We start from the raw sequence: 25787 nt of genomic DNA, 5'->3' as shown, positions 1-25787 counted from the left end.
AGATTATATTACTTCATTCCATAACTATATACAATATTTTAACTGCAAATACATGTATATCTATGTACCATTGTCTGAAATAAATGTTTTAATTTTATTGAATGGAATATTCATGGATGCATTATATAATATATATATATATATATATATATATATATATATATATATATATATATATATATATATATATATATATATATATATATGTGTGTGTGTGTGTGTATAATATATATATATATATATATATATATATATATATATATATATATATATATATATATATATATATATATATATATATATATATATATATATATATATATATATATGTGTGTGTGTGTACAACTTACGTAGGATGAATTTCTTTAATTTGCGTCATCTCTTCGAAGTGAACAGGAGCATCTACCTATCACGGATAACGGTCAAGTAGTCACTGAGAGCACATGGATATCTCCAGAGACTCCAGTAAAGATGGTCCCACTTAGGGCTCGGCCAGACCAAGCGCGGCTAGCGGCGAGGTTCCCGCGGCAAATTGAAACCTTAGGTATCTTATGTAGGTGGCCAGATAGGAGGTGCGAGGCTTCCTGCGCCTCCTACATAAGATACCAAGGTTTCAATTTGCCGCTAACCTCGTCGCTAGCCGCGCTTGGTCTGGCCAGGCCCTTGTTGATGTCTGAAGCTGTCCAGATTTTCTAGCAGTATCACTTCAAATGCTCTACCTATGGGGTTATGTCTCATTAAATCTAAGGTCTTACAGGCAAATAATTCATATTTATACTTTGATAAAAAAAAATTAAATTCCCTGTATAAACTATCTTAGCAAGTGATACTTGTATTCCTGGAATAATGTGAATTGATATATTTAAAATGTGTAGTATGATGAATTTTAAAGTTATTACTTTTGTGCATAAAGTAAATTGTTCTGCCATACATTCAGAAGGTACAATTCATTTCAAGACTACAGTATCAACCTAATACTAGGCTATGCATAAGGATTCAAAATTTGGCATATACACGTACATGTACCAAAGCACTTCCCCCAATTTTGGGGGGTAGCCATCAAAACAAATGAAACAAAAAAGGGGACATCTCTCTACGTTCCTCCCACCCTGACAAGGGACTCGACCGAATTCGGCCGGTATTGCTAGGGTGGCACAGCCCACCCTCCAGTACCACCAGACGCCTAGGCTAATATTGTAGGTCTCTTCTTAACTATAACTGATACTTTACTGATAGACCTCATTTGTAGTCAAGAAAATAACATGTACAACTAATACTAAACACGAAAACGCAGTGAAAATCAAATGAGCACATTCAGTATTGTCTTTTCAAACTACAGGAGCAAACCACAATTGGTGTCATTACAAATAGAACATTCATATCTACTCAAACATTTAGTGATCTTACTGCAAAGCATCAAAACCATTTAGTTGAATAATGGAGAATGTTTATATTAAATGTTCATATAATTCTCATACTAGGTACAGTATAATTGATGATTATTTTGTGGTTTATTAATTTTGGAGATAATTTCAAATAAATCTTACCACCGAATTCAAATTACTTGCAGTTTTACAATCTACAAAAAAAAAAATGTCCAATGCCACTTAACTTCATCTAAATTTAGTACTTTTACTACAGATTAATAACAATTAGTGAAGTTACACCAAGAGGTTATAAAGACCACTTTTATCACAATAATTCCATTATGAATAATCTTAAATCTTTTCCCGAGATCAGGTAAATTAAGTAAACTAAACTTTATAAAATATCCTTTTTTTATTAAAAAAAACTCAATTACAAAAACTGCTGATAGAATAACGTGCAGTAAAAATACACCGAAATCAGATTTTAATTCTTCTTAATCTTCTGATTTAAGAGATTCAAGTCTTAACTAAAAAAATTAATTTTCAAATTCTCAGAGGAAGTTTTTCCAATTGTTTAAAACATCTATTCATTTACAAATGCTTATGGCCGATACACAAGGAAAAAAAAAAGGATCTAAAATATTCAATAATTAAAAGTAATATGGTACACAAAACATCTTAATCGTAAGAGAGATTTGATTAACATTTATTTACAGAACTCAAGGCTATAGAAATAATTTCTAAGTAAAAAAAGACAGCTAAAATAAAAGTAAGATAATGGCAGTGATATGTAAGCTCTCGGTTGCGTTGTGCAGAAAACATAAGGCACCATTGTGAATGCACAACTGAAAAAAGTGACAAGCAAATATACACTTAAGGTCAGCAAACTATTTCGCAAAAAAATTACTTCACTAGCATTGCTAAATTATCACACGTATCATTTATTATATAAAAAATTATCACAAAAATCATTACTAAACAAAATACAATATATACATATTTTATATTTAGAGAGGTAATTGAGTGCAGTACAGTACAGGGAAATACTTTATGGCACTATATTAGTTCTCTACGAGCCGCACATGAGGCATTCGTCCTTATTTTCTAACGAGCACACCATTGCTGCCATGTTCGATTCATTCTCACTCTTGGAACTTCCATTCACTCCATTTTCAGCACCATTTACAGCAGTAGCATTCTTTAGCTTGGCTTTGTCAACTGTAAACTGGATGGCATTTGCAGCAGGCTTTGTGCGAAGGTAATACATACCAGTCTTCAAACCCTGAAAAAAAAAATTGTTCTCAGTAACTTTCTCGTAAGTAAAATTTCCTTCATGACGCCAGTTAGAGTAAACATAACTACAGTACAATAAAAATCCATCTTAATCTCCTAAATAACTGAAAAAGCAACCAATGCTGAAACAAAATTAGAATGTTCATACAAAAACGGGGAAAAAATATTAAATGAGTAATGCAGGTACCATAATATTAAACTTACCAATTTCCATGCATAAAAATGCATTGATGTAAGCTTGCCATAATTTGCCTCTGCAATATGAATGTTGAGAGACTGACTCTGATCAATGAAAGCTCCTCTGTCGGCTGCCATCTGTATAACAACTTTCTGGGAGATTTCCCAGACAGTTTTGTAAAGGGCTTTCAGGTCAGCAGGAATCTTTTCAATTTCCTGAAAAGATAAAATTAATTAATAAAGGGCCAACCATAAAATTAATGACAGCTGAATTTTACACCAGCCTATCCAATAAACGTATCAATACCCTAAAAATATTCAGTATATTTGAACAGCAATAAGCATTTATATAAAAACAAGCATACCTGAATTGAACCATTCTTTGCAATGATTTCATTTTTCATATCATCGTCCCACAATCCCTTCTCAGTCAGGTCCCGAAGCAAGTGGTGGTTAACAACCTATAAAACCATAAAAAATTTAGTCGTTTTGATAAAATCAAAACTAACTTTACTACAACAAACAAGTTGAAAAATGGTTATACAGTAATTAAAAATTTCTATCATCAAAATACTTTACAAACACCACGGTACATATATATATATAAAACAATGTAAAAGATTGTACATTGGAAATACTTTTTCTGTAAACTGAATTGACACTAAAAGACTGATAACAATGTCTTCATACTGTAATAAGTTGGTTATTTGCTCACCTGAAATTCTCCGGAAAGCACTCTTCTGCTATATATATTAGACGTGTAGGCTTCTATCGACTCATTATTTCCCAAAATTTGAGCTGTTGACGCAGTAGGCATTGGAGCAAGAAGAAGGGAGTTGCGAATACCATGTTTTGCAACCTTTGCTTTAAGAGCTGCCCAATCATGTAAATCGGTCGGAGTTACGTTCCACATGTCGTACTGGAAGATCTGTAAGAGAAAACATGCACCTTGCTCAAGAACCAAATTAAAAACCTATACAGTAATAGCATATTACCGAAGAGAATATAATTAATTTGGTAGCTACCTGTTCTTACAACTATCAAGTTGCCAATGGCCTGAATGAATAATTTTCACACTGACCTGCACAAAGGTATAGTGTATTTCAATGCTTTCCAATACCTAACTATTAATTCTTGGTTATGTTAAATATGAAATTATTAATACAGTACTCTACTAGTAAAAATATCCTAAATCAACTTACCCCTTTGCTTACAGGGCAACCTTCATAAGTTTCATAAGGGCCTTCTTTCTCTGCCAATTCACAGCTTGCCTCCAAGGCACCGTAATAAATAGTTTCAAAGATTTGTTTATTCAACAACTTTGCTTCCTCGGAGTCAAACGGATACCTGGAAATTATAATTGCCTTAAATACGATACCAAATTTGAAACTTTACTACACTTCAGTCAGTACTATGTTGTAAGGTAGTAATGCAGAAAAACATGATAGGTAGTAATGCAGAAAAACATGATAGACACCAAAAATATTTAATTTTAGAACACTAGTAACGCATAAAAAAATTAAGGCAGCCACAGAAATAGAGAACTCATTCAATACCTAGCTTTTAACGCCAAGCCCCACAATTTTATTTTTTTTTTATTTTTAAGAACAACTTTAACAAATTAACTCTCAATCTATCTTGTGTCAGCTTTTCACATAAAAACAGGTAAGTAAAAAAGCAATGAACTACAGTAATTATATTAAAAGCACTGTACCAATTCCTTTCCCATTCATCATTATACTCCTTCAAAGTGTTAAACTTCTTGCTTCAAACTTTAAACCTCAACTTCAAGAGGAAAAGAATATATTCCAGTTTTCAAATATAAGTTCGAGTCCCCGCACCCAGCTGCTTTATCAATTTAAATAGGCAAAGAAAATTTAAATACGTCAAGAAATTGCATTCCAAAATGAGTTTCTCTTGGAAGACCCCCACTTAGCTGCCCATAACAGTGCACCTCTCAAAACAACAGTTTCTGCATAACCAATCTGGGCCTGGCTTAAATACTTTTTCTACATTCAATGCAATCACTCAACTACCAAGCTGTCCTACTTATCCATCTATGCTGTTCTAATCTTTTATAAAAAAGGGCTGATTTGTTCTCAACTAGTAAACTACACATATAAAACAGGGATTAATCTTATATATCTCCCAGTATATCATGAATGTAAATATAAAAGGGTCAAACCTTTAATACATCCCTCAGTATGACATACCTATACATAATATAAAGACGGCTAAATCTTTTATACGGTTATGACACGTATAACAAATAAATACCAACCTCATAAGGATAAAAGCATCTGCAAGGCCCTGAACTCCAATGCCAATGGGTCTGTGACGCATGTTGGATCTACGGGCTTCTTCAACAGGATAAAAGTTGACCTCTATGATCTTATTCAAGTTACGAGTGATAACCTGCAAAGTATAATTTTAGTTTAATATCAACAAAAAATTGCATTAAATAATCTTTGCATCTATTTCAGATAAATACTTTTATAATGATTAAACTGACATCTTACCTTTGTAACTTCTTTCAGCTTTGTAAAGTCATATGTTCTGTCAGGTTTTACATACATGTTGAGGGCGATAGAAGCCAAATTACACACAGCAACCTAGAGAAAGAAATCTTAAGGTTAACACAATATTCCCATTAATATATTTAATTCAATAAATTATTTATAAGCGAAAGATCTATGAATAAATCAATTTACTGAGAAAAAAAGCTTAATGAACTAACAATTATAATTATAGAGTAAGCAAGTTGAGCAATGAGTGTATGATTATCTTACCTCATCAGGAGATGAATATTCTACAATTTCAGTACAGAGATTGGAACATTTAATGGTGCCAAGATTCTGTTGATTGCTTTTCCTATTGCAGGCATCTTTATACAACATGTACGGGGTACCAGTTTCCACCTGAGACAGAAAATCTATTAGTATCTAATTCCTCAACTAAAGTTGTCTATACGCATTCAACACAACCGTGTAACTTCAAACACCAACTACAATGCTACTACTAAACTGAGCAGCAAATTTAAACCTCTAACAAAAGAGATTTAGATAAATTGAATGGACATAGCTGTATCCATTTTTTATAAAGTTCACCCTTTAGCAATAAATAACAATTGGTCAAACCCCACATCCTATTAAAAAGCAGCAGTTGAGATAAAATTTTATTACAGTACTTTATTCATTTGTCAAGTTGCCGTTGGCAATCAATAGCCTTTTCTACTTGAAGGTTAGACTTGGAAATAATCAAGAATAACCAATTATTTTCTACATTAGAATTTTTCAAGTTTTTCTACAATGCATATTTTAAGCTATTCACCAGCAATTCTTTAATTGTATAATGAACTATTGTTTTTGTAATCTATTTCTTTAATATGTTTTAGTTTGTAGCTACCATAAAAAAGACAAATTTGAGAAATTTTTATTTTTCCTAACGATAGAAACCTTAAGCTCTTTATTGGGGACATTCTTCCAGCTTTGCCAAAAGTATATCCCCCAATAAAGAGTAAAAGGGTTTGTATTTAGTGTCAGAATAAACAAATTTCAATCTTCCATATAAAAATTAAATACATAATCTTTAGTGATGCCTCGTGCTACAACTACAGTACTGTATGTAGTTGCCACCCGTATGTAACTGAAGAATAACTAACGACTTTCAGACGACTAGACAAATTATCCTCTTACAAAAAAATCTTTACACTAGTGCAATTAGCAATTCTTCATATTCAAATTTCCCTGTAAAAAAAACCCACTATCAAGAAATCAAAATTTCTTCTAGTTTTGCTTTATATAAAAGAAAAGTGCGGTAATTAAAACTAACTAGAAGGGCACTCAGTAGAGTGTAGTCCTCCGCCGCAGCAGCTTATTTCTCAAAGTTGCCCTTTGACTTAACATGCATTAATTGACGTGGATTTTTATACACTCGCATATGAACCAAGTTTGAAGTCTCCGTGACGATGTCCAAAATTATGGCCAATTACATGAATTGGAAATTTGCTTAAACAAGACCTTGACCTTCCAAAATTTAATAATTTCCAGATTTTTACATAAATTAATCTCTGCAAGTTTCATCACTCTACGATTAAAATTATGACCAGGAAGCTGTTCACAAACACACAAACAAGAAGCGAAAACATAACCTCCATCCTACTTTGTGGAGGCGGTAATAATGAACATGGTCAGCTACCAGTAACAACCCATCAAATTGCTAAACATTTCATTGCTTACCTGAGACTCTATAACAGCATACCACAATTGTTGAGCCTTCACTTTACGAACATAGCGACCTTCACTTTCATACTTCTTATACAGGGTCTCAAATTCTGTACCTGTGGGAGAGGCCAGAATGCACATTTAAGAAAAAAATCATAAAAAACAGCCTATTGTAGATCAGTAACTTCAGCCATTTACAAATCATCAGTATCAAGGGAACCATCCGCTATGTCTTGCATTTTTCCTAATTAATTAAAATACACAATTTCTATACGTTTCACACATAATACCTTCAACATAAAAATTTTTTTTCAAGTAATTTGATTGAAAACTTTTCGATTTATTAGCAAAAATCATTATTTTTAAAAAAATTTAGGTAGCATGGGATTTTTATTCCTATTTTCAATGGTATCTTTTTCTCTAAGATGGAACAATAAATAACAGAGAAACAGCTACCAACATACGAATAAATATGTTTTTGAGTTATGAGCTCCCAAACATTTGCTCGCATTTTTCGTAGAAAAGTAAAAATATGATAAACTTGCATGGTACTTTTATTGTTGATTCCTACATCAAGATTCCCCTAAACGAGGTATTTAAACCATAAGTGTACTAACAAGCTTATGTAAAGGTGTTATGAGTTGCCAGTTTTAGTTTTTTTTTTTGTTGCTCTAAGCTTGCCAGGTGTTCTTTCTTTGACCTTAGTTAACCGGTATTACTACAAAGTTCACAAGGACGTTGTAAACGAATACACATACAAACTTCAAGTAAAAACATTCATCACAGTTAACATCCTTAGAGTTACTCGGCCTTCACGTATGATCGTATTAATTTCTGCCAGACTTACGAGATTACGAAACATATTAGAAAACATTGCAGAATCCATGTAAAATAAATACGCAAAGACGCTCCTGTCAAACTCAGTCGTGCAGACGACGCAGTTAGGATGATGTCATTTAAAGACCACTTTATTTTCATCATTTGTAAAAATAACTGGCTAAAACTTCTGGAGAGCATGTACGACATGTTTCTGCATAAATAGAAACCATAACTATGTGATTTTTTAAAGTTTTTAATTTATACACCATAGCGGATGGTCCCCTTAAGGCCAATAATAAATTTACTGAGAATTAATAATGGGGAACAAGAAGTTAGTGTTATTCTTACCCCAGGTATCGTGGAGGCCTGGAGAATCATTGGGGCACATGAGACACCAGTCCCCATTCTCTTCCACACGCTGCATGAACAAATCTGGGATCCACAATGCATAGAAGAGATCCCTGGCTCTCTGTTCGTCCTGAAAATTTTTATTCATAAATAGTTAATAAAACATGAAATTTTAGTTTTCTAAACCTAACTGAATTTGTATCAGTAAACCACTACAGTATGTTTGCATGAAAATGGCTATTAATATAGTAGGGCAGAATATAGTTTCTAATTTCTAACCTTGCCATGGTTCTTTCGAAGATCGAGGAATTCAAAGATATCGGCATGCCATGGTTCCAGGTAGATGGCAAATGCCCCGGGTCTCTTGTTGCCTCCTTGATCAACGTAACGTGCTATAAAAAAAGAAAAAAATTAAATTGTGTACTAAATAAATCTAGAAATTCCACAAAAAGTTAACTTTCTTTAGCAACAAGACTTCCATTACACAAGTTAATGCAGCAATATCAATAAGACAGAAAATTATTATAAACATACTAACCTGTGTTGTTATATACACGTAGCATAGGAACTAGACCATTGGAAGTGCCATTGGTTCCAGCAATGTAACTGCCAGTAGAGCGAATGCAATGAACATTTAAGCCAATGCCTCCGGCAGATTTTGAAATAAGCGCACACTGCTTGAGTGTATCATATATTCCCTCAATGCTGTCATCTTTCATAGTCAGCAAGAAGCAACTAGAAAATCAATAAAGAATATACTTTGAATAAAAATATCAGTAATTGCTGTAAATTGGAATACCAACATACTGATAAGATCACCCAACACTACAAATAGATATAAATTTCCTTTTAAGTAGCTAAGAAAAATATCATACCCCTTTTAAAAGTAAATTCAAAGTATCCAATGGACTTGTAACATTGTGGGTACTGTATATTTCTTTTCTATTGCTTTGATAAAAGTAACCAGAGTATAATGAAATGTAACATTGTGGGTACTGTATATTTCTTTTCTATTGCTTTGATAAAAGTAACCAGAGTATAATGAAAATTTCCTTGGCCAAAATTGTAGATTTACATTTGGAAAAAAACTGCATTTCCTATTGTTTTTCTCAAAATACCACCACTAGTATTAATATAATCTAGTGGACCAAAATTACACTAATACAATACCTTGAAAGCTGCGGTCGTCTTGTAGCAGCATTGAAGAGAGTAGGTGATGCATGAGTAAACCACTTCTCAGACAAGAGGTTATAAGTTTCGACAACAGAATCTATATCATCCTCGTGTATACCGACAGCAACTCTCATCAACATGTGCTGAGGACGTTCTGCAACCTTGCCGTCAATCTTCAGCAAATATGAGCGTTCCAGTGTCTGCAGAACAAAATATTGGAATAACAAATTTGCAATTTTGCAACCCAAATGGATGTCTAAAATATGACTATGTATGGAGAAAGACTTCCAAGCTAAGTATGAAAGATTCCTTAACTATACAAAAAAAAATTACAATGCGATCTAAATCCTATTTGCATCTCTAAAATAACATTCAATAAAAAATTAAAACCTTTTACATAGTCTGCACTTTAATCTATCATTCCTATATTGCAACGTTCAAGATATGAAAACCCTTGGCCGAAATCACACATTTTAATCCCTTACTCCTATGTTCAATTATGAAAACCCTTGGCCGAAGTCATACATTTTAATCTATCATTCCTATACTGTAACATTCAAGATATGAAAACCTATGTTCAAAATCATTCAAGGAGTTCAAAAATGTGGATTCTACCCACCTTAAATCCAAAATATTGATAAGAGAAATCTCTATCGTAGATAATTGCAGAGTTTAATTTATCAGCATGGTCCATGATGATCTTGTGATGCTTATCACTGATCATGGGCATCTTCTTGCCAGTTTTCTTGTTGGTCATGTTATACAAGTCATCCATAACCTCTGCAAATAAAAAGGAATACAGTAAAGATATGTATGTGAAGTACATGTAAATAGTTATTAGGTTATATCCCACCATACTTTCACAATTTTCAAGGCCTATGCCATTCTAAAATCTTAAAAAAAATCACAAATTTTAAGTAATTTTACTTTCAGCATACCAACTGGTCTTCAAAACTCAAGACACGAAAATACTTGACAAGTAATAATTACCACTGAAGCTTTTCTTCGTTTCCTTATGAAGGTTGGAGACTGCAATTCTTGCAGCCAGAACAGCATAATCAGGATGTTTTGTTGTCATTGTAGCAGCAGTTTCAGCAGCCAAGTTATCCAATTCAACCGTGGTCACACCAGAGTACAAACCATTTATAACTTTCAGGGTAATTGCCGGCTGAAAAATAAACCCTCCTATAAGAAATACATCAAACATTATGCCAGATAGTTTAGAAGTTATAAAAAAATTAAATCATAAAATAATTAGCAAGTCAACTTACAGGATCAATGAATTCCATATTAAGACCATAGCAAAGTTTCTGAATACGTGAAGTGATCTTGTCGAACATGACAGGTTCCTGGCGTCCATCTGAAATACAAAGCACAGTATCTGAGAGGAAAGTCTTGGCAATAACCACAATACTTAAATAGCTGTACAGGTTTTATAAACCCAATAAAAATACAATTATTGAGAAGGCCATTGTCAAAATGCTTTAGTAACTTGAGCAATTCCTAGTTTTCTTAAGCCTCGAGAATAAAAGAATTCTCAATCATCGAGGCTCATAAAAATTTGTTGCCATGACAGCTTTAGATTTGCCGACTTTTCAGTGCCATCTACACTGGTTCTTCAATCAGCATGGAATACTGAAGTTACTCACCAAAATGTTTCAATAAACTTTAAAGCAATTTCATTTTTTTTACTAAAATACAAACCAGAGTCCTTTTAAGAAGAGTATGCTTTCTGTAAAGCTGGAGACAGCTGTTAAAACTTATAACAAGGTGGTAATTACTAACAGGAGGCAGATAAGCCCCATCCATCTGACAGGACACTGAGCAGCCACTTTGACCTTTACCTAAGACTTACAGGGCAGTTGAGACGGTCAGTGTAACTTACAGGACTAAGGTTTGCAGTTAATAAAAATCTTTGTGCTTTAATAGGAGACTTATCCTTGGGAGGGAGGAAGTTCTCATAACCAAACTTGCTGGTTTACCTTCCCAGATTATTTGTAGGCACTTTGGTTCAGTACACCATAGAATGAAAAGTTTTGACTCCTGCCAACCCCTTTAACAACCTGGACATAATGATGTGGCAGATGTTACGCTAGGTCACTTCAGAGACTGGTAGATGATGAAGGAAGAACAAACATCCATGTGGAAAATATAATTTGAATGAGTTTGCACACTTGTCCAACATTCAACTCATCTAGGAGGAAGAGGGATACTGCTAAACAAAACTTTGTAATTTAAAGTTGAATAATCAAACGGTCACCAATATCTAGTCTGGCCCAGCAAATTACTTCTTGTGACAGCTGGACTCCATGGAAGGGAAAGAAGTAGTAGTAATAAAGGCTAGGATATCTTGTTCACATTCTAGACTTGTGTCATCACCGCTATCTTAGGAGAGATGTTTCCAGTTTTTAAAAAAAGGATTGGACCTAATACACTTCCCTAAGGCATTCCTCAAACACACAAGAAAAAGAAGAAAGATGGTGGAAACAACCAGAAAAGTACTTACAGGAATTAAATCTGGATATAAGGCAAATTGGAATAAAACAAAATTAGAAACCAGAAAGAGGGGCACTGAAAAATGGAAAGACAGAATAAAGTAAGCTTTGAAATATACAGGGAGTAAAAGAAAGAAATTAAAAAGAAATGTGACAAAACCTTTGCATCATTCTTAAGTTTTAGAGCAAGATCAGATACATTAAAACAAAATATAGTCAAAAGAGGGATATGCAAACTAATTCTTGTGAAAATACGAAGTTTTAATAATTTTTTTCTACTTTGTCAGGATTAAAGAAAAATAAATAAAGAATCAACAACCACTCAAAGACAATAAAGAAAAGTATAATATTTATTCACTGAATTATAAAAAAATAAGAATTTTTTTTCACCAGATGTGGAGAAAAACAAAATATAAAAAGATGAACTCATATTCAAAATACATATCACTAGATGTGCCACTGCAAAGACTATGCCTCAAACCTAAACTAATCATGATATGAATGAGAATTTCCAATTGGTACACAATACTTTTTATTGTGCGAGTAGTCTTTATGGGGCCCGGCCGGTAGCCTATGCCAATATACAGTATGGGGGTATAGGACAAAAAAAGTAAAATCCTGAAAAAATTCACTGACCTTTCTATGGCAATTTAGAGTGCATATACAAAATATTGTCAAAATTACTCAATTTTTTTTTCATAGTTTCAGGGTTATTAGCTAAAGTAACTCAATAAAACAAAAACATTGATCCCTAAAAGAAAATGCAGTACAGTACCTTATTTCTTCTGTTATCATAAATTTTGATGATTATTGCATTTTAATATAAAACAAATTGTGAGCAATGGCATCTGTATAGATTCCTTGAGTCACTAGAAGTTTTATGATTATACCCTTCAGTGCTAGCACAAACCTCAGAGAGAGTACACATTTGAGTTTGACCTCCAACATTCACTCACCTTTACATGTTTTGCTTGGCTTTATCAAGAATTCCATCACGCCAAAGAGGAAAATAAAATTTCAAAATCTCCCTACCATAAGAAGAAAATTCACACTAATATGAGTTCAGAAGTGGGTAATATAAGCAGAGTTAGTGAAGGAGAGAGATGATGGATCGACCGTCCCGCCTAAAGCAGCAAGAGATTGAGCAAAGGGATCTTCATCCATGATTAAATCATGATAAATAACATTCTTTTGGTTTATTAATATCCAAAACAGAACAAAATTCATAATAATCATGATTTATTAATATTGTCTTTGTAAAAATACAAAGAAAAACTTTGAAACATCCAAATCTCAAAACTACTTATAGACCTTCAAATTCTATCTTCTCCCTTAGTTTTAAAGATATACCAAAAAGTTAAACAAATCTAAAACTCGCTAACATGAGGAAGAACAACATTCGCTCTAATAAGAGTTCAGAAGTGGGTAATATCAGCGGAGTTAGTAAAGGAGGGAGACTATGAAGGAGCGACCATCTCGCCCAATGAAGCGAGATATTCAGCAAAGGGATCTTCATTTATGATTAAATTATGATATATAACATTGTTTTGGTTTATTAATATCCAAAAAGAACAAAATTCATAATCATGATTTATCAAGTCTTTGTAAAAATACAAAGAGAATTGAATGCCGGTATCTCAATCCTAAACTTATTGACCTTCAAATTCTATCTTCTCCCTTAGTTTTAAAGATGCAGCATAGAAAGACATAAAACATCAAATACTGTAGGGCCCATTTTTCCAATTTTTGTTTCTTTTTTTATCTGATTAATAATTTACCAATGAAAAAAAAATTCATATCCAACAAAAAAATTACTTAATTTCATTTGAGGTCTAGATCAGGTTTATATAGAGTAGTAATCCCAGGTCTTAATATTATCAAGGAAGATAGAATTTAAAAAAACACCCATTCTCAGGATAAACCTCCCTGGCGTCACAAAACCGAAGGTCAGAGGCAAAAATCCTACACTTTGGATATGTCCTAAGTCATCTCATTAAGTGGTATGAATATCAAGGACCTGTCCTTAAGAAACAGCACTAGCCGACTGGCCCCATTAAATACTCAGATTCAGTAATACCAACGAAACAAATTATTTGGAAGTAATTTACGCACAAACATATCGAGAGCTGTACTAAAATCAGGATGCCAAATTTGTCATCAATCATTTACAACAGAGTCATGCCTGACACTAAAATATAATATGAGTATGTATTGATTTTACTTAAAATTTAGGTCACCTCTGCATAGTTGCAAAACTTGGAGGGGGAACTTGCACATGCAACATGAATAAGTTAAACGTTTAACACATCTAGAAAAAACAAAATTCACCATGGTTACCACATACGAGGCACATACAATAAATATTTGAAAAACTACAGGGTCAGATATCAGCATAAGATGAATTACATTTACATTAAATATTTCCTTTTACTCCCAATGGACGTACTGGTACGTTTCACAAAACTCATCCCTTTACCCCCATGGATGTACTGGTACGTCCTTGCAAAAAACTGCTATTTACATTCATGTTTTGCGTATTTTTGATAATTTGAGAAATTTCAGGCATTTTCCAAGTGAATGAGACCAACCTTACCTCTCTTTTACAAAAATTAAAGCAATTAGAGCAATTTGAAAAAAATATACTGCAAAAGTGCTTAAAAAAAAAAAGAAAAAAAAAAAAAAGCCAGGGGATTAAGGGCTGTAAAGTTCCAAATAGCTTGGGGATAAAAGGGTTAATAACTATCATCAATCAACCTATAACAAGCTACATAATTTGGCGTAAGACTACCAGGACATTCAATATTTTTCATTATAAAATACTGTAGTGCAATGTTGGGGCTTTGGAACTTGCATAACTGAAAAGATCTTAACAAATAAACTACTTTGAATCCCATATACTACCATACTAGCAGAAACTTATTAACGAACTAACAGATTTTAATAAAAAATTTACATTTTCCTCCTTTTGTCATGTTGGTACATACCGCAGGAGCCTCCATCCACCCGGTAGTTCAGAAAACCACCGATAATTGGTGAAGCATCCTTCTGTACCAAATTACTTGTTTTAACAGAATGAAGTACCCAACGTTTTATATTCTAAACCTCTTGGATATTTTTTTTCAGTGATGGAATATACAATTTAATTATAGCTCTTATTTTATATCAGTTAGGGTAGAAATGCACATTTGATAAATTCAGTACGATGAGAAATGGAAGCCAAGTCCTTGTTCAAACAAAGAGTGGAGCGCAAAGCTAAGACTCGCCCCGTTGCCGAGTGTATTTTACCGTTTTAAGTTTGTATATCAATGGTTTTATTCAGTAAATTTTACAATATTTTAAAGTAGTATGAAAGATGAAAGATTTATTTTGTACCGTCTACCAAAACAAAGGAGCAGCGAAATGTTAAATCCCCAGCAAAGTGAGGCACACCAAGCAAAAACCAGTTTGAACAGTGATTAATTTGATAATTGTAATAATGCCAAAATACTACCCGTGTCAAAACACTACCCCACAGGACTAACGCATTTAGTGAAACTTTCAGAGAACATAGGAATGAGAAAATATTAAATTGCTGGTATAGCAAGCTATGGCATAACAAAAACCAGTAAATAATTAGCATCAATATGGCTTACAAACATACTGGTAACAACGCTCAATTAACTTAGAAATGTTTGCAGCACTGCTCCATGAGCACGGCTATGAATTTTATAGAAAACGGGATTGAATTAGTTTTCTATGCGTCAGGAAGACCTTAACAAGAGCTGCAGTGTTTTTATTGCGATTCAATGTTGTTAATGGGTTTTGATTAAGGTAAATATTCTTTTTTTTTTATCATGATGTCTGGTCTTTCATGGTGACAGGTGGAAAAGTTTAAAAATGTTCATTCAAATATACAATGAGACACTATTTTGAGATGCTTTGAACATCATTCATAACAGTACATAGTGCAAAGCCATAGTTTTTCAGTTATGGGATTCACCCTAACTAAAACTAAAAATATCTTCCAGAAATCATGAATATAAATGTTCAAACCACCACAAAATACGCAGTTGAACGACCTTGTAATCTATAAGTCGTTTTGCACCATTCTATGTTTTAGAGTATATCTGTCACGAAGCTGATAATTTGGCCAGAAAACTGATAAACCCTTTATGCCCAAAAGGGTGAGACACACCAGTCAAATTATGCAAGGGTATGGAATATATATGCCCAAATATGATTATCCTAGGATATTCAATACACATCATAGCTGAAGCCAAAGTTAACAAAGGAATATATGTCCCAATCGGATTTATATAAAAATACAAAATTTTCGACAAAATTTCGTATAAGATACGATGATTTGGTCTAATCACGCCTAGTGAAATAGGATGCTAAGTCAGAGGACGACTACACAAAGGTATCCTAGGGTTCCACACTGGCATAGGGGTTAAGCTACATGCCGACAAAGAAAACGTCAATTGGGCTTCTCTTACCTCGCTTAAGGACGTACATCTTGGACCACATCTTCTCTGTCTGCTTAACCATGATGCCGTTCGATGATAAAAGGGCGAAGTGAATCCCTGGACAAACTCCTTGAGGATTTTATACAAGTACGACGTCCGGTAGCTGGGGAACTCCGGTGGACAGTGCTCAGGCTGCGCGGGTTTTTCAGAAAATAACGAAAAACGCGCGAAATATTCTTTTCCTCCAATGAATGAAGTTCTTACAACTATATTTGTTTCCGGCTCTCTGATTGGTCGGTTTTTGTTTGCCCCGTTGACAGGATGTTACAAATATTCAGGGTTGTCATTCGTACGATAATTATAGTACGTGTACGATTATTTTGGGTCCGGTACGATGTACGATACATACCTAAGGTATAAACAATGTAGGTGTGTGTGGGTTTAATTAAACAATTATACTGAAATCTTTTGAAATAAGTCAATCATGTAACACCCTAATAATTATATTGAAACTGTGTACGATAATTTTGGTTGGAAAACGACAACTTTAAGGCTCATGTACGATAATTCAGTCGAAATAATCTGGCAACCCTGCAAATATTTCTCCGAAACTTTCCACTAACCTCTGACAGTTATTATTTTGAAGGATCTCATTATAGAATATTCCTTTATAGTACCTATTTACCTGATACTCTCACCTGTATTAACTTCTTAATATTCTCAAGGAATATTAAACAGTTTATATTTTGATATTATGATTTATTGAATGGATTCCTCATAGTTTCTAATACATTCGAATGAATGTTTACTATTTCCACTAGCCTCTGATAGTTATTATTTTGAAGGATCTCATTATAGAATATTCCTTTCTAGTACCTATTTACCTTATAATTTCCCCAATAGAAATCTATTAATATTCTCAAGGAATATTAAAGTATTTTTATTTTGATATTATGATTTATTGAATGGATTCCTCATAGTTTCTAATACATTCGAATGAATGTTTACTATTTCCACTAGCCTCTGATAGTTATTATTTTGAAGGATATCACCTTAGAATATTCCTTTCTAGTACCTATTTACCTTATAATTTCCCCAATAGAAATCTATTAATATTCTCAAGGAATATTAAAGTATTTTTATTTTGATATTATGATTTATTGAATGGATACCCCATAGTTACTAATACATTCGAATGAATGTTTACTATTTTCACTAGCCTCTGACAGTTATTATTTTGAAGGATCTCATTATAGAATATTCCTTTATAGTACCTATTTACCTGATACTCTCACCTGTATTAACTTCTTAATATTCTCAAGGAATATTAAACAGTTTATATTTTGATATTATGATTTATTGAATGGATTCCTCATAGTTTCTAATACATTCGAATGAATGTTTACTATTTCCACTAGCCTCTGATAGTTATTATTTTGAAGGATCTCATTATAGAATATTCCTTTCTAGTACCTATTTACCTTATAATTTCCCCAATAGAAATCTATTAATATTCTCAAGGAATATTAAAGTATTTTTATTTTGATATTATGATTTATTGAATGGATTCCTCATAGTTTCTAATACATTCGAATGAATGTTTACTATTTCCACTAGCCTCTGATAGTTATTATTTTGAAGGATATCACCTTAGAATATTCCTTTCTAGTACCTATTTACCTTATAATTTCCCCAATAGAAATCTATTAATATTCTCAAGGAATATTAAAGTATTTTTATTTTGATATTATGATTTATTGAATGGATACCCCATAGTTACTAATACATTCGAATGAATGTTTACTATTTTCACTAGCCTCTGACAGTTATTATTTTGAAGGATCTCATTATAGAATATTCCTTTATAGTACCTATTTACCTGATACTCTCACCTGTATTAACTTCTTAATATTCTCAAGGAATATTAAACAGTTTATATTTTGATATTATGATTTATTGAATGGATTCCTCATAGTTTCTAATACATTCGAATGAATGTTTACTATTTCCACTAGCCTCTGATAGTTATTATTTTGAAGGATCTCATTATAGAATATTCCTTTCTAGTACCTATTTACCTTATAATTTCCCCAATAGAAATCTATTAATATTCTCAAGGAATATTAAAGTATTTTTATTTTGATATTATGATTTATTGAATGGATTCCTCATAGTTTCTAATACATTCGAATGAATGTTTACTATTTCCACTAGCCTCTGATAGTTATTATTTTGAAGGATATCACCTTAGAATATTCCTTTCTAGTACCTATTTACCTTATAATTTCCCCAATAGAAATCTATTAATATTCTCAAGGAATATTAAAGTATTTTTATTTTGATATTATGATTTATTGAATGGATACCCCATAGTTACTAATACATTCGAATGAATGTTTACTATTTTCACTAGCCTCTGACAGTTATTATTTTGAAGGATCTCATTATAGAATATTCCTTTATAGTACCTATTTACCTGATACTCTCACCTGTATTAACTTCTTAATATTCTCAAGGAATATTAAACAGTTTATATTTTGATATTATGATTTATTGAATGGATTCCTCATAGTTTCTAATACATTCGAATGAATGTTTACTATTTCCACTAGCCTCTGATAGTTATTATTTTGAAGGATCTCATTATAGAATATTCCTTTCTAGTACCTATTTACCTTATAATTTCCCCAATAGAAATCTATTAATATTCTCAAGGAATATTAAAGTATTTTTATTTTGATATTATGATTTATTGAATGGATTCCTCATAGTTTCTAATACATTCGAATGAATGTTTACTATTTCCACTAGCCTCTGATAGTTATTATTTTGAAGGATATCACCTTAGAATATTCCTTTCTAGTACCTATTTACCTTATAATTTCCCCAATAGAAATCTATTAATATTCTCAAGGAATATTAAAGTATTTTTATTTTGATATTATGATTTATTGAATGGATACCCCATAGTTACTAATACATTCGAATGAATGTTTACTATTTTCACTAGCCTCTGACAGTTATTATTTTGAAGGATCTCATTATAGAATATTCCTTTATAGTACCTATTTACCTGATACTCTCACCTGTATTAACTTCTTAATATTCTCAAGGAATATTAAACAGTTTATATTTTGATATTATGATTTATTGAATGGATTCCTCATAGTTTCTAATACATTCGAATGAATGTTTACTATTTCCACTAGCCTCTGATAGTTATTATTTTGAAGGATCTCATTATAGAATATTCCTTTCTAGTACCTATTTACCTTATAATTTCCCCAATAGAAATCTATTAATATTCTCAAGGAATATTAAAGTATTTTTATTTTGATATTATGATTTATTGAATGGATTCCTCATAGTTTCTAATACATTCGAATGAATGTTTACTATTTCCACTAGCCTCTGATAGTTATTATTTTGAAGGATATCACCTTAGAATATTCCTTTCTAGTACCTATTTACCTTATAATTTCCCCAATAGAAATCTATTAATATTCTCAAGGAATATTAAAGTATTTTTATTTTGATATTATGATTTATTGAATGGATACCCCATAGTTACTAATACATTCGAATGAATGTTTACTATTTTCACTAGCCTCTGACAGTTATTATTTTGAAGGATTTCATTATAGAATATTCCTTTATAGTACCTATTTACCTTATACTTTCACCAGTAGAAATCTATTAATATTCTCAAGGAATATTAAAGTGTTTTTATTTTGATATTATGATTTATTGAATGGATTCCTCATAGTTACTAATACATTCGAATGAATGTTTACTATTTGCTAAAGGTGACTGAACAGGCCATTTTACTGAATGGACCAATCATGAAGGAGCTTGTCATAGGAAGTTGGCCCCAGCTGGGGAGTGAGGCTGCGTTCTGTAGCCTATACAAAGGAATGTTAATATAAATAATTTCAATTTTCTTGGTGTTTCGTATGTTTTTGCACTTAATGTTTTCCATAAGTCTGTTCTATCTTGTTTACGAAATATTTTTTTATGCGTAAATCAACATAATGAAAAAGCAGTAAATATGTTCATGTTCAAACATGGACCTTTGCTTACTTGGCTAGATGTATATCACAGTTATTTTCAAGATCAGGAAATTCTTCAATAATGATGTATATCCCATAAAATATTCAGTATTTGAATAAATATGTGTCTAGTTCTATTATGTGTATTTATACATAAATTTGAAACGAAAGTATAACGGTATTTTTCGTGATTGCAAACATAAAAAAGTGTAGGTTACAGTTGAATATCTCAAGAGTAGGTTTCTTGCAACATTCAAAATTGACTACGGGCATAAACATGATCTGTGTGAACCTCAGCGGATTATTATTATTATTATTAAATGCTAAGCTACAACCCTAGTTGGAAAAGCAGGATGCTATAAGCCCAGGGGCCCCAACAGGGAAAATAGCTCAGTAAGGAAAGGAAACAAGGAAAAATAAAATGGGGAAAAAATGTCATAAGTTATTTGGATGTTTTATGAAGTTCAAAAGTTTGGTTTTCGTTCACTTTTTACTGAAAAACGAATATATCAATGTTTTAAAATATGTAATGTGCATCATTATGAGTTCCAGATCAAAAGATATTGTAAAGATACAAGCTTTAACTTAGACATGAACAAAACGTTCATTATAGTTGTTATAATGATAACTATTCTGGGTCAGAAAAAATGGATATTGCAATGAAACCAACAGCTTATTATTATTATTATTATTATTATTATTATTATTATTATTATTATTATTATTATTATTATTATTATTATTATTATTATTATTATTATTATTATTATTATTATCATTATTATTACTAGGTAAGCTGTAACTAGTGGGAAAAGTAGACTGGTAGAAGTCCAAGGGCTCCAACAGGGAAAATAGCCCAGCGAGGAAAGGAAATAAACTATAAGAGAAGTAATGAACAATCTAAATAAGATTTTTTAAGAACAGTAACATATTACTGTCAAAGTTGAATATATTCGCCTTGAAACTATTTTGTTACGACTGTAGGCTACTAGTAGAAAGACTGTATAAGCAATGATAACGGTTCTTTGTCCCTTCAAAATATTGAATAAGATTTCATCAGAATTTTATCTCATTTTATTCACAGCAAAACTATAACTAAGTGTGTTAAACGATGCATTTAATGGAGCAGAATATATCAATAAATGATAATTACGAGAACAGTAGATTTGCTCATAAAAAAATGGTCATTTGAAACTTGGGGGGACCAAGTTAGAGTTCTAGTATCTAAAATTTTCATTCTCCTTTTCTTTAGCAATTGTGGGTAATTATAAATTAACATCAAGGACACACGAATTATTCCATAGAGTCTGTCGCTTAATTAGCTCTTCTGTTAATGAAAATGTTAATGTATTTTGCCTATGCAACAGGTATAATGCCAGTCTAAATTCTGCACCAGGCCTTACAATATTATGTCATACTACAAAATCTGAAGATTTTAGTCTAGACATAGGCCTACCAGTTTTCAAGACATTGCACTGACATAAGTATGCATGTTAGTTTTCGTATTATTCTGCTGAACTAACAAAACAAATTAGTCTGATCTATTGATAATGATACACCAAAGCTAGCTCGTTTTTTTTTTCACTTTAAGCTATTTCTGAGGAAAGATGTGGTAGTAAATGAGCTGTATATAACAGAAACAATTGGTGATAAGATATAGTCTGTGATATGGCAAAGTAGAATCATGCCTGGAAAAAAAAAGAAAAAAGGTTTCAGTGATAGTGGATGATAACTCAGTAACACTTTTTAAATTATTTACAGTTCATATGAAGGTGGTATACACATAGTTAGTGCGCAATGAATTAATATATATATATATATATATATATATATATATATATATATATATATATATATATATATATATATATATATATATATATATATATATACATAATTTTCTTTATATTTCCATTATAGCATTAAGATGTCAAAAAACAAATTATGGACACCGTTTCAAATATTAGAACCAAAAACCCCTATTATTATTATTATTATTATTATTATTATTATTATTATTATTATTATTATTATTATTATTATTATTATTATTATTATTGTTGTTGTTGTTGTTGTTGTTGTTGTTGTTGTTGTTAGTTGCTAAGCTACAAACCTACAAGTAGTTGGAAAAGCAGGATGTTATAAGCCCAGGGGCTCCAACTGGGAAAATAGATAACATATGACAAACATATCAACCAATAGGCCTACTTCGGTGATCTTAATTTCCGGTAGATCTTAATGATTTTAGCATTGTTCGGCTTAAGAAGATTCAATCCCAAAGAAATAAAAGTCAATTCCATCACCTTGTTTAAACTGTGATCTTACCTCAAAAATAACTTTTGGTAGAAAAAGTACCAAAATATGTAATTCTATTAAAAGTACAAATGAACTCATCCTCCTATATATTACACATAATATATATATATATATATATATATATATATATATATATATATATATATATATATATATATATATATATATATATAGGCATATGTGTGTGTGTGTGTGAGAGAGAGAGAGAGAGAGAGAGAGAGAGAGAGAGAGAGAGAGAGAGAGAGAGAGAGAGAGAGAGAGAGAGAGAGAGATTTACCAGATTAGAATTTGATAATAGCCTACTGAACAGAATCAAATCTGTTATGAGCTCGACATGTACGAGTCCCGAAAATCTGCAAATGGAAAGCTTTTGCGATTTCTCAATAGCAAAACAACAGTGAAACGATATTAGACCTATTATGATTTATACTGTAGTCTGATTATTGCCCCTAGCGGTTATTATAAGAAAACTTACAACAAAAAAATGCCCAAACTCTTTATCTTTTCTGTGAATTACACGAGGGATAGTACCGGGATTTCCTTTCTAGTTTAACAGGAACGAGACATCAAGATTAACAGGAATAAAGCGAATTTTCACAGATTTGTTGAGAACACACTCATCTCGGAAAATCCTAGCTAGTGTCCCTGATGGCAACAAGATGTTAAAGATTTTTGCATATTAATAGGCTTATGATCACAATTTCTAGGAAGATTATCTTCGGGTTAATAACGAAGTTTGTTTCGGAGTAATGAGAATGACAGATAATAGATGGCTATTAAGAACAATAGAATAGGTCCATAGAGATGGCAAAAGAAGCAGGGGAAGGAAAAGATGACCAAAAATTGACGAACTAAGAAAATCTGTGAGTATTGACCATAAACAGGCACAATGGAAAGAGATGTCTTGAGCCTTTGTCCTGCATATAGGAACGGCTGATGGTGATGATGATGGTTATCTCTTGACGAGCTCAAAAGTCGTTTATTAAGATTCAAGTTAGACCCATGTCGTACAGTTTTCTCTCTTAACGCCAATTGATGACAGACTGGCGACACCTACATCATACGATTGGCAGTGCCATTTTCACCATACTCGAGCCCAGATGAAGATGTTGAAAGTAGGGTTGACGCCCATGCTTTGAATAAATATAAACGTTTGTATCCCTTGCAATAGTAAATTAAATTCCCTGGAGTTGATGATTATGTTAAAATAACCCATTGCAGGTCGTAGGTAGTAGGTTGCTCAGGGATACCAGCCACCCGTTGATATACTACCGATAGAGAGTTGTGGGGTCCTTTGACTGGCCAGGCAGTACTACATTGGATCCTTCTCTCTGGTTACGGTTCACTTTTACTTCTCCTACACATACACCGAATAATCTGGCCTATTATTTACACATTCTCCTCTGTCCTCGTATACCTGACAACACTGAGTTACCTAACAATTGTAATTGTTCAGTGGCTACTTTCCTCTTGGCAAGGGTAGAAGAGACTCTCTAGCTATGGTAAGCAGCTCTTCTAGGAGAAGGACATTAAAAAATCAAAACATTGTTCTTTAGTCTTGGGTAGTGCCATAGCCTATGCACCGTGGTCTTCCACTGTCTTGGGTTAGAGTTCTCTCGCTTTAGGATACACTCGGACACACATTTTCTATCTAATTTCTCTTCCCCTTGTTTGACTAAGTTTTTATAGTTTATACATAAAATATATATTTTAATATTGTTACTGTTCTTCAAATATTTTATTTTACCTTATTTCCTTTCCTCACTGGGCTATTTTCCTTGTTGGGGCCCCTAACTTATAGCATCCTGCTTTTCCAACTAGGGTGGTAGCTTAGCAAGTAATAATAATAGTAACAACAACAACAGCAATAATAATAATAATAATAATAATAATAATAATAATAATAATAATAATAATAATAATAATAATAATAATAATAATAATAATAATAGTAATAATAATAATGATGATGATGACGATAATAATAATAATGATAATAACAATAATACACAGGAATACAAAAGAGAATTAAGAAATTACAAAGTTTCAGAAGTGAAGTACAGTTTATGACATACATTGTACAAACCAACTTTACACAAATATAATTTCGTTTATATAAATCTAACAATTTTCAAACAGCTCTAATGAGATTTTTTTTTTTTTTAAACAAAAAAAGCGTCACATTAAGGAATACTGAATATAAATATAGGCTACATGTACTTGTTTTATATATATATATATATATATATATATATATATATATATATATATATATATATATATATATATATATATATATATATATATATATATATATATATATATGTGAGAGAGAGAGAGAGAGAGAGAGAGAGAGAGAGAGAGAGAGAGAGAGAGAGAGAGAGAGAGAGAGAGAGAGAGAGAGAGAGAGAGAGACACTCTCGATTTGAGTTTATTTTAGTTTAAGAGAGGTTTTCCTAGTTGGCATAATATGAACATCATACTTAAACCTGTCGGAAACTATAATAGAAATTTCACAATTAATAATAACAATAAAAAAACCGGAGTTCGAGCCCCGCTAAGGCTCCATAGTTTCTAGTAGTCTCTCCCTCTCGTCATTGTGAGCTTCGGATGGCGTGTTTGGGGGAGCCTATAGGTCTACCTGCTCAGTCGTCAGCAACCATCACCTGGCCCTCCTTGGTCCTAGCTTAATGAAGAGGGGGCTTGGGCGCTGATCAGTCTCTGGGGCATTATCCTGCCCCCTGTCTCTGCCATTCATGAGAGACCTTTAGATATAATAGTTCTTGGTCAAATCACTATACAATTAAAAATTTACGCTTGAGTTTTAGCCGTTACTCATTAACTCTGTGAAACCTTTGTCCAGATGAAAATGATAGATTTATTTCAAAATATAACAAGAAACTTTAATTAGGAACCTATATATCTCATTAGCCAAATTGGATTCAGGACGTTGACCTTTTTTCACATGTGAAATTGACTATATAATAACTCGATGTGGTGGCCGATGCAGTAACGTCCCTGACTGATGAACGCCAGACTGGGGTTCGAGTCCCGCTCAAACTCAGTAGTTCCTTTGGTCGCT

The 25787-nt window shown here is 32.2% G+C and overlaps 1 protein-coding gene across 1 annotated transcript; it reads right to left on the bottom strand.

Annotated features, from left to right (window-relative positions):
- Positions 1–1812: 1812 nt before the first annotated feature.
- Positions 1813–16539, bottom strand: RnrL (Ribonucleoside diphosphate reductase large subunit). Its single transcript, XM_068385813.1, has 17 exons — positions 16371–16539; positions 10672–10760; positions 10391–10568; positions 10020–10180; positions 9398–9600; positions 8766–8962; positions 8507–8619; positions 8228–8357; positions 7076–7176; positions 5627–5755; positions 5357–5449; positions 5119–5252; positions 4040–4184; positions 3553–3765; positions 3203–3298; positions 2865–3053; positions 1813–2649 (listed from the first exon to the last, which is right to left on the bottom strand). Exons 1-17 carry the CDS (start codon positions 16420–16422, stop codon positions 2437–2439), a joined length of 2436 nt encoding a protein of 811 aa, XP_068241914.1. The 5' UTR covers positions 16423–16539; the 3' UTR covers positions 1813–2436.
- Positions 16540–25787: the final 9248 nt, after the last annotated feature.

The sequence above is a fragment of the Palaemon carinicauda genome, chromosome 13 (assembly GCF_036898095.1).
Source record: "Palaemon carinicauda isolate YSFRI2023 chromosome 13, ASM3689809v2, whole genome shotgun sequence".
NCBI classification, from domain to species: domain Eukaryota; kingdom Metazoa; phylum Arthropoda; class Malacostraca; order Decapoda; family Palaemonidae; genus Palaemon; species Palaemon carinicauda.
Note: the sequence above shows the minus strand (reverse complement) of the source record. Positions and strands in the feature narration are given on the sequence as shown.

Bases quoted from the DNA above. Each gene is read 5' to 3' on its own strand.
- RnrL (XM_068385813.1), bottom strand. From the start codon at position 16,422: ATGGTTAAGCAGACAGAGAAGATGTGGTCCAAGATGTACGTCCTTAAG. The intron at 8,620-8,765 runs GTTAGTATGTTT...CTTTTTTTATAG, and splicing joins ACGTGTATATAACAACACAG to CACGTTACGTTGATCAAGGA. The intron at 5,756-7,075 runs GTAAGCAATGAA...TTTCTGTCTCAG, and splicing joins ATGCTGTTATAGAGTCTCAG to GTGGAAACTGGTACCCCGTA.